The 14044-nt window shown below is 50.7% G+C and overlaps 1 protein-coding gene across 2 annotated transcripts in view; it reads left to right on the top strand.

Moving 5' to 3' along the window:
- Positions 1 to 14044, top strand: part of Gsg1l (GSG1 like) — a 205189-nt gene that overhangs the window by 178780 nt on the left and 12365 nt on the right. Inside the window, exons 5-6 of one of the 2 annotated variants that reach the window (XM_013347743.2) lie at positions 1403 to 1570; positions 13051 to 13121. In XM_013347743.2, coding sequence (XP_013203197.2) covers positions 1403 to 1570; positions 13051 to 13121 — 239 coding nt within the window. The remainder of the gene's footprint in view (positions 1 to 1402; positions 1571 to 13050; positions 13122 to 14044) is intronic. The other variant, XM_026781551.1, reaches the window with a different exon arrangement.

The raw sequence follows: 14044 nt of genomic DNA, 5'->3' as shown, positions 1-14044 counted from the left end.
CTCTCTCTCTCTCTCTCTCTCTCTCTCTCTCTCTCTCTCTCTGTGTGTGTGTGTGTCTCTCTTTCTGTCTTTGTCTCTCTCCCTCCCTCCTTCCCTCCCTCCTTCCCTCCCTCCCACCTTCCCTTTCTCTGTCTCTCATTGTGTCTCTATGTCTCTCTGTCTCTCTCCCTGCCCCCTACCCTATGTGTAACATATTGAACCTTTTAATAGGCATGAAAGTCCTTAGAGAGGCTGACACCTTAAAACTTTCTATTATAGACACTCCAGGCTTCTAGAAGATCTAAATTAGCTCCAAGAGATGTGAGGAATCTATTAGTGAGTTAGGCGTGAACGGAAATAAGTGATTATTGAAGATCCACTTGAGAAAGGCCAAATCTGCAGGCTTTTCTTTGACTTTCCTTCTGGGATTTGCCAAGGCTGTTGTCAAGAAGAAAGCAGGGCTGCCCTGATAAGAGGGCACGAGGAATGGCCGTGTTCAGAGGGCTCCAGGTAGGCTGGTGGCAGGTAAAGCCTAGAGCTCTCAGGTACTGCGGTGCTGAGACAGCAGAAAGGAGCTCGTGGAATGAGATCAGAAGAGATCAGCAGCCTGGGTGGAAATCAGGCCGGTGGGACTGGAGCCAGGTGGTCTGACTCTGTGACTCGTTCGGTGCCCTCAACGGGTAGAGCGGCCAAGCAGTGCAGCTACAGGGGGAAAGATATGGAGTGGACATCCGAGCAGGACGTCAGAGCTCCATCTCCTAGAGGGAGAACTTGAACTCTGGGTCGTAAAGAAGCAGGAGTTGGAATGCCTGTCCAGTGATGGCAGTAATGGTAGCAAGCCTCTTCTGAGCTCCTCAGCATGTCAGCCACTAGTCTGGCGCATTAATTCCTGCAACATCCATGCTAGCCACAAGACTGGGTGTGAGGGGTGCATGGCACAAAGTCCAAGTATATTTTCCAGGAGCATCTTAGAGCAAAGGCAACTTAACCCTCAAGCTAAACATGCCCCACCGCCTTCTCCAGCACTAACTTCAGTATCTCCAGTCTTCCCCACTCCAGAATCGCTGCCTCCCGCAGTGTGTTTATGCATCCTGCTGCCTCATGCCTCCATGCCTTTGCATGTACTGCTCCTTCTTTCTAGAATGTTCTTCTCTGGCCAGGACTTTTTCATCCTACCAGGACCAGTATTGGTCATCACTGTGTTCTGGAAAACTGTCCCTGGTTCTCTCTCCTTGCTCTCACAATAATGGCTGAACAATGTGTCTTTGTACAATGTGAAGACCGCTATAACTCCCCCAGATCAAAGTCGAGTGGGAACCAGGCCTGAGGGCTTGGAGCTGTGCTAGGTAGACAAATGTGTGTGATGAGGCTCCTTGTCCCTGCCCACCCTCACTGTGGCATCTCTCTTCTGGTCTCTTGGCAGCTTGGCCTGGGGTTCATTTACCTGCTGCATGGCGGCGTCTGTCACTACGCTCAACTCCTACACCAAGACAGTCATTGAGTTCCGGCACAAGCGCAAGGTTTTTGAGCAGGGCTACCGGGAGGAGCCGACCTTCATAGATCCTGAGGCTATCAAGTACTTCCGGGAGAGGTCAGTGCATATGTCTGGATAGTGCTAGGCTTCTGAAGTCCAGGGCCTGACTTCAGTATTCCCAAGACCCCAGTCAAGACTGGAGCAAATGGTCTGCCTGAGGTGATCTTGGAGCTGGGACAAGCTGGGTAAGAGATAGTATGGACTTTGGGATTTCTGGGATTTCAAAAGTTTTGTGAATTTAAGATTGTGTGTTGGAGAGATTGCTCAGAGGTTAAGAGGTTAAACTGCCCTTCCAGAAATCCTAAGTTCAGTTCCCAACAACCACATGGTGGCTCACAACCATCTATGAGATCTGGTGCCCTCTTCTGGTGTGCAGGGACACCTTCAGGCAGAACACTATACATAATAAATAAATACATCTTTTTTTTAAAAAAAAATGGTTGCTTAGGACTTATGTGACCAGATTATAGAAAACTCAGAAAGAAACAACATGCATGTGGTAGCCATTCAGCCCTGGGCTACTTCAGCTATGACCAGAAGGCTGAACTGTGATGACTTCTTTCTTGGGCCCTGCAATGGTGCTGTGTGAAAGGATCCAGCAGTAGGGTTGGTGATGTCACCAGAGGTTGGTGACTTCTCAAGGTAAAGGACGAACCCTGATCACCTGTGTATTCAGAAGTGATCTGGGAATAACATGGGTGGCAACAAATAGTGGGTGGGTGGCGAGATAGATAAGTGAATGGATTGATGGACGGACAGACGGACGGATGGATGGATGGTTGGACAGATTGATGGATGGATGGGTGAGTGGTTGCTGAATGCTTGGATGGATAGATGGGCAGTTGAATGGTTAAAATCTGGATAAGTAGGTAAATGAGTAGATGGTAGTAGATAGATGGACGAATGCGTATATGGACAGATAAGTGAGTTGGCGGGTAGATAAGGTAGATGGGCAGATGGTGAATGAGGTAGGTCAGTGTTGGACACATACACAGGTGAATGGAAGGATGGATGGATAGACAGGTAAGTTGTTGGATGAACAGATGGGTAATTGAGTGACTAGACCATTAGGTGATTGGGTGGGTAGGTGGATGAGCAGAGAAGCAAAGGGGTAGGTGAGTTAGATGGGTAGATTGATGGAAGGAGTAATACATGGCAGGATGGCAGACTTAGGGTAGAGGATGGATGTCAGGATTTTAGAAGCTGGAGACCCCAAGTAGGCCGGACTCCTCTCACCTGTTCTTCTGAAGACCCTCAGAATCATCTGGGGGACCCCTGGTATTTGGGGTGCCTCTTGTCCTGCCTTCGTTCATTGGTTCTGAACCGACCTCATTCTTATTTCCTAGCTCCATCCAAAGTCATTCCTGGGGTGGGCTACAATCTAGTACCGCCTTACCTGGCTTTAGCTGCTGGAATCTCTTCTGGGCCATAAAAGACCCTGCACACCTTACTGCCTCTTTCTGCCCAGGAAGTGGGCCCCACCCAGCATGGCCAGTGCTGTCCTCCTCTACCCACCTCCTAGGCTGGCAGTGGCTGGTGACAGCTGAGGTAAGGCAGAAGCGCTCTGCCTCCTGTCTTGACCACACACAGCACATCCTGCCTGGGCTCCTATACTGTGGGAATATAAGAAGAGCGGACTCAGCCTGGGGTCTCCATTCTCAGTGTCCCCCGGCTGCTTCTGTTTTCCCCAGTGCTGAGGGTGGAACCAAATGTCTCACATATGCTAACGCTACTCTCCAATAAGCTTCACCACAGCCCACACCACTTTCCCCTGAGTGGAGTCCAAGACAGAGCCCGCCAGCTATGCTGGGTTCTGTGTCTAGGCATCTAACACCATCCTTTTGGTCTCCCAGTGAGCACCACTAGCTTCATGTGATAGATGAGACTCAGAGATGTGAAGACACTTATTTAAAACCACACAGCAATGGAGGATGTGGGCTCAGGTCTGTGCAGCTCAATGTTTGAATCTTTTCAAGCTGGTCATGTCCCCGAGGATCAGGCTGCTCATTGGGAAGAAGCAGACTTAACACCAAACCCAGGTACCTGTTCATGTCCACACAGGTGTTCTGAAGCCGTGGGCATGCCTGCCCAGTGCTACAGACATTATGTGTCTGGGGGTGGGAGTGGGACTCTTACTGCAGGTATACGGGACTCTCAGATGAAGGAGTCTTTGTGATTGGGGAGTCAGCCTTCTCAAGTACCTGCTAGAATGTCCAGAAGGCTGTCAGCAGTGGTGGATAAAGGCCTGGGCCTCCTATGCATAGGAGAAACTGCATCTAGCTTGCTCTCAGTGGCGCCCGAGCCCAGAGTGGGAGCCTGCGCTTGAGCACATCTTTCCCGATCCCTCCCTCCTTCCTTGTCCCCTTTCTCTTCTCCTTGTGAATCTTGCAACCACCTGACAGGTGAGTCCCATATCTGGTCTTTGGGTGCAGGGTGAGATGGGGGTGTAGGAAGGGGTGGGAGGGGAGAGAATGAGGTAAAAGCAATACTTTCAGTGGTAGGACTGAGTACCCCAGAGGCAGGCCCTCAGGGCATGTGGAGGACCAGAGGGGCAATGAGGCACTTTCAGGCAGAGGTAGAGTATGAATACCAAATGACAGAGGATGGGCCCATCTCTGATTATTCTAGACCTTTCTCTGCCTCCTCCTTTCTCCCATGGGCGCTCAGAGACTTCCCTACCCCAGAGCTTTGCACTTGCGGTGCTCCATCTGGGATGCACATCAGCTCACCTCTCTTTCCGGTCACTTCTCTGCATGTGTGCCCCACATACCTACGCTGGGGGCTAGTATCACCCGTGTGCCACTTACAGTACCCGGACCCCCAGGATTGTACCTGAAACCTACTAGGAACTCATGAGATGCTTTCCTGGTGATCCAGCGATCCTAGAGAAGCATGGATGCTGCCTCCCTCTTGCTTAGCATTTAACTCCAGCCTTCTTGTCTGCAGTGTCCTGGCAGGGAGGAGACCATTCATTCCCCCCCGGCATGGTCAGGAGCTTGTCACAGCCCAGGTATCCATAGTCAGGACTGGAAGGGGACAGTGCTCCCTTAAAGCTGTGGTGAATGACCTGAAACTCCGCCCCCGCCCCGCCCCCGTGCCTCATTAGCACTGCAACTGCGCTTCAATACAATCAACCTGGGGAAACTGCACCCTGCACTGCTGAGGGTGCAGCTCATACCATGCATACCTCACCCCGGCAGTCGCTTCTCATCAAGCCCCAGCTCCTGCAGCCCTGGACTGCTCAGACCCACGATGAGCGCTTCACAGCATATGTGCGGAATATCACTTTGCACATTCATAACTTAACATTATGCAGAGGTTCATCAAATTTGATTTCCTTTCCCTCCAAGGAGAATGTTTCAGCTCTGCTGCCCCGTTCTATTTTCTTCTTCTTCTTCTTTTTGTACTGCTCTTTGCCTACAAGAAGCTCAGAGCAGATGACTTTTTTGCATGGCTTTTTCAGGGCAGGGCAGCCAAGAGCAGGGACAGCAAGGCACACAGAAGGACTGATGAGAAGCAAAGGGTGTCATGGGCTGATCTGTCGCTCTACTTCTGTGTAACTTGACTCTGGGCACCCAGCAACTCAGGTCTTCTGCGCACGAAGAGAGAATCCAGAGCCCTTGGCATCTGGAAATGCTAACGTTTTGCTCCCCTGTGATAATAGTGGGTTCAGGGTCTGGTATACGAAGGCTGTGAGTGTGTGTGTGTGTGTGTGTGTGTGTGTGTGTGTGTGTGTGTAAGTGCACATATACACAAATGCATGTGCCCACATGTTAACACATAGCATTCTCCTGGGTAGGGGTAGTAGGATGCCAGCAGGCTAGCTGATGCAGCCTCCTGATCACTGGCAGCTGGGAGTGGGCACCCCGTCTGTGGAAGCCTCTGGAATTCAGCACTCCTGCTGTCGGGCTGCCTGCTGTCCCCAAGGAGGGAGTCTTAATTGGCCTCTGGGGAGTGGGTGGGAGCTGCTGGAGGTGCGCAGATATTTGCAGAGCGGGGTTCCCTTGAATACTTAAATGCTCAGATTTGGTTTAACAGCATGTGAGAGAAAATGAGACCTGTTGGGGTCAGAGCCTGGAGAGAACTCAGCCATGCTGAACAAGCACCCTGCCTCCCTGTGGGTGCAGCAGCCTGTGAGAAGCAAGGAGCCCGGAGCCCCCACTCGAGGTAGCCTCCTGCCACCTGCTCCCCTCCCGCTTCTCCACTGTCCTGATGACTCACACAGGCACATGCTTATGCCTCTGCTCCCTGCCTGTGCGTCAGCCTCTCCCTCTGAAAGCAGCTTGTTCTTGCTTCCCAGCGTGTCCCAGCACCTGGAGCCACAAGGGCTCTGCAATGCACGAATTGTTAATTAAAAGCAGGTCAGCCGGGGTTTCCCACGGCAGCCGCCCTTCTAGCTCTGAGCCTGCATTGAGTCCTGAGTCCTTGTGGAACCGGACTTTGAATTCAGACTGCAAGCTGGGCACAGATTATAAACTCGGATACTTCTGAGGGCGAAGATGGCAAGTTCGAAGCCTTACTGGGCTACAGAGTAAGTTCAAGAGCAACTTAGTGAGACTCAGTCTAAAAAGAAGAGTAAATACATTTTTTAAAAGAGAGAGCTGGATGTAATGGCAAATGCTTTAGTCTAGTCCCAGCACTTGGGAGGCAGAAGGAGGGAGAGCTCTGTACGTTCAAGGCCGGTATGGTCTACATAGTGAGACCCTGTCTCAATATAAATATATACATATATGTATATATTCATATTTCATAAATATGTATATACACACATAAAAATAAATAGAATGACCCTGCATTTCCCAGTTATGAGTACCCCCACCAAGTTGCTTCACCTCTGATGAGTTCTGTTGTCTGGCTGGAATGTGTGTGTGTCCTACCTCCCAGTCTGGTCAGTAGGTAACAAGAGCTCCAAATTTAGTAAACATATCCTCTCTTGTCCTTGTTCACTTCAGAGACCTCCCCTGTGCAGGGGGACTCATACCCCTTCCTATGGAAGAGGCCAGTGGCATCCTGCAATCTGAATGTTTTCTATTCCTGTAGCCATCCTAGCAGAAGAGAAGGGACTCTGAAGAGAGACACCGGGTCTCTCCTTTCACTAAGGCAATGAATGGGCCCCAAGGAATTTCCTGGGAATCTCATGCTGAAGTCTAGCGCAGCCAGGGAGCAGCTTGTCTCCCAGGAGAGATGTCACAGGGCACTGTGGGCCTATCAAACACCTTGTAGACCAGACCAGACGAGAGCCCAGACAATGATGGGTCAGTGTTGACCAGGCCTGCTTAGTTATACATATATCCCATCCTCAACTTAAGAAAAGCCTCATGCCACAGGGCCTCAAAGATGGACACTTTTAGAGTGTGTGTGTTTGTGTGTCTCTTAGTTTTTCTGTGTTAGCGCCTCTTCCCAGTGTGGCCACATTAAGTAAGTCTCCTTTCTCTGTGTGTCACATGGAGTAGAAACAGTTGAAAAAGCCCGTCCCCTGAAGCCAGCTCTCACTGAGTTTCCCAGATGCTCACAAAGCAAGCTGTTCTGGGTGTTGCAGGGAACCTCTGCCTTCCGAGTGACCACACAGCTCAGCCGTCCCAGAGGGTGTGCTGAGTCCTCCCCCACCACCGCCGTCCCTTCTTCTGCCACTCTCCCGGGATGCATTGAAGGCTTCTCTCCCATTCTCACTTCCCACTCATGACACTACCCACACCAATCTGTCTCCCAGGCCCTCCTCGACCCACTGAGGCGCTCTCAGCAGACAGTTCAACATACTCTATGTGGCATAATCGCCCAGCCCTGACTTCAGAGATATGCTGCCCGGGTTCTGTAGACCCTCCCTTCAGCCAACCCCGCTCATCAGTCCCCCTCCTACGCTTCCTAATGCTTTTCCAGGGAGTGATTTCTAGCCTTTCCGTTTGCAAGGTGTTTGTAGGACTTTGAAACACAACAGCATGGCAAAACTGACCACACACAAAGATCAGACCAGAGCGTGGACCCTGCAGGGACTGTCTGCTTTCTCGTTTCCTGCCCTCCTTCACCTCTTTGTTGGGCCAGGCTCAGCCATCCTATTCTTCCCCCAGTGATGACAGGGCCAAGGACCCCCACATCTCAGGAGCCCACTTCTTGTTGCTGTTGTACTTCCTACTTCAGCTTCTCGAAGTTATCTTTATCAACATGGCCAAACTCACTCACTGTGCTTGCCCTCCAAACCCAGTCCAGTTTACTGTCTCTCTGTCCTGGTTGCACGTCTCTTTTTGTAGGTGTCCCAGCTGGTGAAAACATGGAATAGCCAAGTCCTACTTTTGTTTTTGTTTTTGGTGGGTTTTTTTTGGGGGGGGGCGTTGTGTGTGTTTTGTTTTGGTCTGGTTTTTTTTTTTTGAGAAGGTTTCTCTGCATAGCCTGACTGTCCTGGAACTCACTCTGTAGACCAGGCTGGCCTCAAACTCACAGAGATCCACCTGCCTCTGCCTCCCGAGTGCTGAGGTTAAAGGTGTGCTGGAATGGTCAAGTTCTGATGGGCCCCTGGTCTCACAGCTCTTCTTCACCCCAAGGCAGTGAATTCTCCCCACAGCTACACTAGGCCTCTCTCTTAGTCCCCGCTCTCTCTCTTGCTGTGAAGAGACACCATGATCAAGGCAATGCTTACAAAAGGAAGCATTTAATTGGGGCAGGTTTACAGTTTCAGAGGCTTAGCCCTTGATTGTCACGGCAGGGAGCATGGCAGGAGCTTGGCACTAGAAGAGCAGTTGAGAGCTTCATCCTGATCCATAGGCAGCAAACAGAAACACTGGGCTTAGTGTCAGCTTTTTGAAACCTCCAATCCCACCCCCTACACACTTCCTCCAACAAAGCCACACCTTCTAATCCTTCTGATCCTTCTCAAACAGTTCCACTCCCTCGTGACTAAACCCCCACAGCATCCCTCACTACATGCCCCTTCTGCAGCTTTAGGGAGCCACCGAAACACATGGAAACTTACAGAATCCAGCACACCATAAGCTTTAAATACACCCCCCCCAGCATCTCACTTTATAGACTTGGCTAGCCTGGAACTCTCTCTATAGATCAGACTAGCTTGGACACGTAGAGATGCACCTACCTCTACCTCCTGGGTGCTAGAATTAAAGACCTGGACCAAGTTTTAAATAGTTATTTTTTAATTTCTTCTTGTTCTTGGTGCTTTTATTTTTAGCTAGACACAAACTTAGAATTCCAACCCTTGGGAGATGGAGGCAGGAAGATTGTGTATTCAAGGTTAGCCTGGGCTACATAGTGAGATTCTGTCTTGAAATAAAGGTTTTTAATGTTTTATTACCAGATCTTGTTGTTACTCTCTCACTGTGCCTGATTCATGAATTAACTTTTTCATGGGTTTGTACAGAGGGAAAACAGTCTGCTGTATAGGATTTGGCAAAGTCCTGGGCTTCAGGACCCACTGGGGTCTCGGGGTGCTTCTAGTAGATAAGTGGGGTGGCTGTAGTTTTCTCCTCCCACCTCCACCCTTGGTCACTCGGGTAAGGCTGAGTCACTTCACACTCACGTGGGTGAATCCAGAAATCCCCTCACGTCTTCCTGGCCATTTTGTGACTCTAGAATCTATTCTCCCAGCAGCCATTGCTCTGTAACACTCTGATGTGATCAGAATAACGGACCCACCTTTCTATCCAGATCACTAACTGGGCTTCCAGGGTCCCCAGAACATCACAGAAATGTCCCATGTGTTCTGCCTGCTTCTTTTCCTGCCCAGGGTCTTTGATCTGCATGCTTTTTGGGCATTCGAGCAGGAATGCATGATCATACCACAGGCATCCCTGCCTGATGACTGCTGTGTCCCTCCTCCGTGGAAGCACTCCCCATGATGGCGGAAGGGTCTTCTACAAATAAGAAGGTCATCACACTGTCCTTGGGGCCCTGCGGTGGGAGGAAGCCTGTGGAGATCAAAGGTGTGATGGAGAATTGGTGATCTGATGGGACTGACACTGGGGAGTTCCTGTATTTCAGGGGAATGATTTCTACCCTTGCCATTCACAAGGCATCTGCAGGCCTCTTTGTAGAAACGAGACAAAATTAACCACCCCTAAAGACCAGGCCAGAGTGTAAGCACTGTGGGGAACTGCTCTTTCCTGTTATATTCCAAATGACTCTATCATGCAAAAGAAAGGAGAAAAAAGTAGAAAATAACATCTTTTTAAAACCCATCTACCTCCCCCTTTCTTGCAACTGCCCTTTTGGTGGAATGTTATGGAATCTTAATTTGCTATCTACGAGGTCATTTATTTCTTCTAATTCTATCCTTCATTCCTTTCTAAATTGGTCATTTAAAATCAGTGTGCTCTTTGTCCTCTGAGAGTGTCTCCTGGATCTGTGACTTCTGAGTCTTGGCTCTACCTTCCCATATTCCTTTGAAGGGGCTTTGATGGGACTTCCCAGTGACTCCTTGCAGCTAGTGCTCTGGGCTGGGGTACCCTTAAAATTGTTATTCCTGGGGAGGACTGTGGTCCCCAGGTTTTAGGGATGACACCCAGGAGAAGCCACATCGTCACCCTGCTCCAAGGATGACATCATCGACACTGTTGATCTACAGCAGCACTGAAAGGGAAGGCAGAGAGCAGAGGGTAATCCTTAAGGCAGGAAACAATGGAGGAAGGGTGGGAGGAACATCTGGAGACAACATCTGGAAGAAATGGCCACCTCCTGAACCCCCTATCTACTTCTAGGAGCTGGGGAGAGAAAGTGTTGGAGAGAGTCCTGCCCCGCGACTACCTTTCTGCAAAGCCTAAGACACAGGCTTAGCAGATGTTCCAAGACTCAACGGGAATCTGGGGACCACAGTATGGGCTTCCATGGCGCCTGTGAGAAAAGCACAGTCTAGCCCTACACCCAAGACCTGCCTCTCAGAGTCTCATAGTCACATCTTCAGGTGGCATCTGTGCAATCACTGGACTGCGAAAACAGAGCAGATAGCCACTCTCAGGATCCCAGGAGGCGATGTGGCCAGCAGACAGGCAGCTGCTCAAAGTGTCGCCTGTAGACCAGTGCTGTTTGCCAACATCGTCAGAGTGACAGAAAAGACATGGCGCCTGTGCAGGCTCTTCAGCTGGCATTGCTGGGAGGTTCAAGCCCATCTGTGCACACACGCAGGGGTGATTGGTGGGTGGGGAGGGGTGTTCAAGGCATGCTGAAAATAGAGAGGAAAGAAGCCTTTCTCAAAGATAGGTCAGATGGAGGCAGTGGCTGGAAACACTGGGTCAGGGAAAGGAAGCTGGCTTTGAGGATGGCGCTGATGGTACATCGTGCAATAGAGAGCGTGAGGGAATGAAGGAAAGCTGATGATGGGTCCCCGTCTGTCTGGCCACATGAGAAAACTCGGTCCACAGAAGTCTGCAGTGCTCTGGCATCTTCTTCCTCTTAGAGAGCCAGATGTGGGTGGTCTTGGCACCTCTGCACTACCACCCTCCCCTGTGACTCCTTCACTTTCAGGATACGGCTCTCAGCTTCAGTTATAACTGCCCTTGGGCCCAGGTAGAGCAACTCAGTGGCTTTTGGGGCAGGAGGCTGCAGCTGCCTGTGGGTCCACTGACCCTGGATCAGAGCCTTGACAATTCTAAGTCTTTCCTTTGTTGCCTTCAAAACAAGGAAGAGCAGGTCTTTCATCCGCATTCAGGAGGCCAGAGGCGAGAGAATCTCAAGTTCAACGCCAGCTAATGTAATGAGACCTTGTCTCAAAACCAACCAAACAAACAAACAAAAGCCAAGAATCCTGAGGCAAATGTCAGCAAGAGAGCTAACTGGGGTGGAAGAAGAGCACACGGACCAACATGGCAAAGAAGTGCCCGTCTGTGACAGGACCTTCACAGTGACAGAGCGTGCTGCTGCTGAGACGAGGGACGACTGACAGTTACGGGGCAAGAGGTGATGGAAATTCTGGACCAACTGATGAATTTGTCCAGCGCTGGCCACAGCCTTAAGCAAAAGCTAGTGTATATCTACTCATCAGAGGGAGGAAGAGAGGGGAGGAAGAGGGACATTGCAAATCTAAGCAGTCAGAACAAGGTGGAGACACAACCCAGGGGATCTGAGGCCCAGAAGGGTGCATATGCCACATCCAAGGTGCCCGGTCCCGCCTGCCACCCGCCAGAGTGCAGGTTCCACCGAGGCCCTGTCAGCTCTTGAGGGTACTTTTCTAGGTCTCCTGTGACAGCGCCTGCCATTCTTTAAAAGGTGAACACAGGACGATGTATCTCCCAGGAAATTTCTACTCAAATCAAAGATGGGTCACCTCGTGACATTTGCAGCTGTTTTCAAACAAGAGCTTGAAGAAGTCCCGGGCGGGGGGGATTGTGACCAGGAACATCTGCTGTGTGAGGACAGCAGGGGCTTGGAGGCAGAGGTGGCACCGGACCTGACAACCTGGGAGTCAAGGCCTAGCCTGCTGGGTCTCGGCACCATGTTCTTCTGCTTCACTTTTCTTCTTCCTCCTCTTAACCTTCATTGAGATGATGGTGCCTTGCTTTCCAACTCATGATCTCTTTGCCTCAGCCCCCTGTGCCGCCCTTCTATAGAGCGGGTTTCCTCTCACAGAGTCCGTTCTGACAGAGTCTCCAGTGAAGTGCCGTATCCGCAGGCTCTGTAGAGCTGCAGCAGAGCTTGTGCCTTAAAGGGAAGAGTTACGCCTTAAGGCCGGTCGGGGTGAGGGCTTGACCACCCTTCTGTAGCCCTTTGGGGATGAGTGTCTGCTTCTAGCAGGAAAATACAGGGGCAGAGAGACTTTGGACATCTGGAGACCTGGTACACTGGGGCCGGGGTGGGGGCAAATTGTGGTGTTCAGTTCATCAGTGACAAGGCAGTGTGACCGTACAGCTCCCAGCTACCCTGTACCTCATTTTCCTTATGTGTTGGTGGACACAGTGGTCATTGCTGTATTAGTGATAGCAGCCACCACACTGTGGTCTCTGCTATGCTCGTAATAACAACACTAATGCCTCTATAGTTGCTTCAAGAACTGAAGCCCGGGTCCTGGCACTGTGTGAGAAAGGAAGGAGGAAGGGAGGAAATGAGGAGAGAGTGCGAGGCTAGCCCACAAGGGGTTTAAAACTCCTAATGGCTGGCTTCCATCAATAGCCAAGCAGAGACCCACTGGGCTCAGCCAGGAGTTGACAACAACCAACCTACTGGCAGGACTTTATTTTTCTTATATATGTGTATAGTATGATCCTCTTTCTCCCTCCTCCCTCTCTCCCTCCACTCCCCCTTTTTCCTCCTCCTTCTTTCCCTTCTCTCTCCCTCCCTATCCTCCCCGTGTGTGTGTGTGTGTGTGTGTGTGTGTGTGTGTGTGTCCTAGCCATGTGAATGCTCACTGATTGTGTCTTAGTTGTCCCCTGAATGCCTCATTTTCTTATCCATATATGGGAAAGTGGTATCCATCTCGTAGGGCCCGCGTAAAGATCTGTGGGCACAGGTAGAAAGTGGGCACTGTGCTCCTCAGGCCCTGGGTGCCCACAGCTCTGCCTGTCCCCTCTTTCCAGCTTTGTGGTGTTCTTATTTCTTTCCAGGATTGAGAAGGGGGATGTGAGTGAAGACGAAGACTTCCGCCTCGCCTGCCGCCACGAGAGATACCCCACCCGTAAGTGCTTACTGTGTTGACGGGGCTGGGGACCCCGCGCTAGCATCCTCCCCTATACACACATCACAGACTAAGCTGAGGCCGGCAGCCCCAGGCCTAGCCTGACTTCACCAACAGCTTTTGAGATTAGCCCTGGGTGGGACCTGCCGAGGCAGGGAGGGGACACGTTTGCTTGGGGGATATAGATGCATTCATCTGTCTCATGCGGACGGACATATTAGGAAGGATGCTGGGCAGCCGTAAGAACAAGTGTCAGCTCCAGCCATCAAAGGGAGGCAGAGCTGAGGGCCTTTCTCATATCAGAAGAGAACGAGCCGTGGAAGATGGCAGGTGAGGCGGTTCCGTTTCAGTGAGCTGACTGCCAGTGAATATGGCAGGTGAGGTGGTTACATCTCAGTGAGCCGACTGCCGGTGAATATGGCAGGTGAAGTAGTTATGTCCCAGTGAGCTATTTTTCTCTGCCCGTTCCATCTCCTCATGGGTGTTTTTCAGGCCTCATCTCATGACCCTGCTGACCCCTCACTCCCACTGTCAAGAAGCTTACTTAGCATAGGAGCAAATTCAACCTCAGAGAGGTAGAGTGAGTTGCTGCAGGCCACACAGCCGTGCCAGTCAGCATAAACGTCTTAGATCTTTGAAGATGTTCTGGAGGCTTCCATCTATACCTGGGTCACTATGCTGGGAGGCCAGGAGTGCTGGGAGCTGAGTCTAAAGCCCGAGTCCTCGACCCTCAGTGTTCTCCTCATTCACATCCTCTGTCTCAATGTATCTATGTGTCTGTCCGTCTGTCTATCTGTCTGTCTGTCTATTATTTATCTAGTTAACTATCATCTATCTCTGTATCTATCTATCTCTGTATCTATCTATCTATCTATCTATCTATCATAATCTATCTCTATCATCTTCCTGTCTATCTATCTATC

This window comes from Microtus ochrogaster, chromosome 8, assembly GCF_000317375.1.
Source record: "Microtus ochrogaster isolate Prairie Vole_2 chromosome 8, MicOch1.0, whole genome shotgun sequence".
Classification (NCBI taxonomy): domain Eukaryota; kingdom Metazoa; phylum Chordata; class Mammalia; order Rodentia; family Cricetidae; genus Microtus; species Microtus ochrogaster.
The sequence above is the reverse complement of the archived record's forward strand: the minus strand, read 5'-3'. Positions and strand labels throughout refer to the sequence as shown.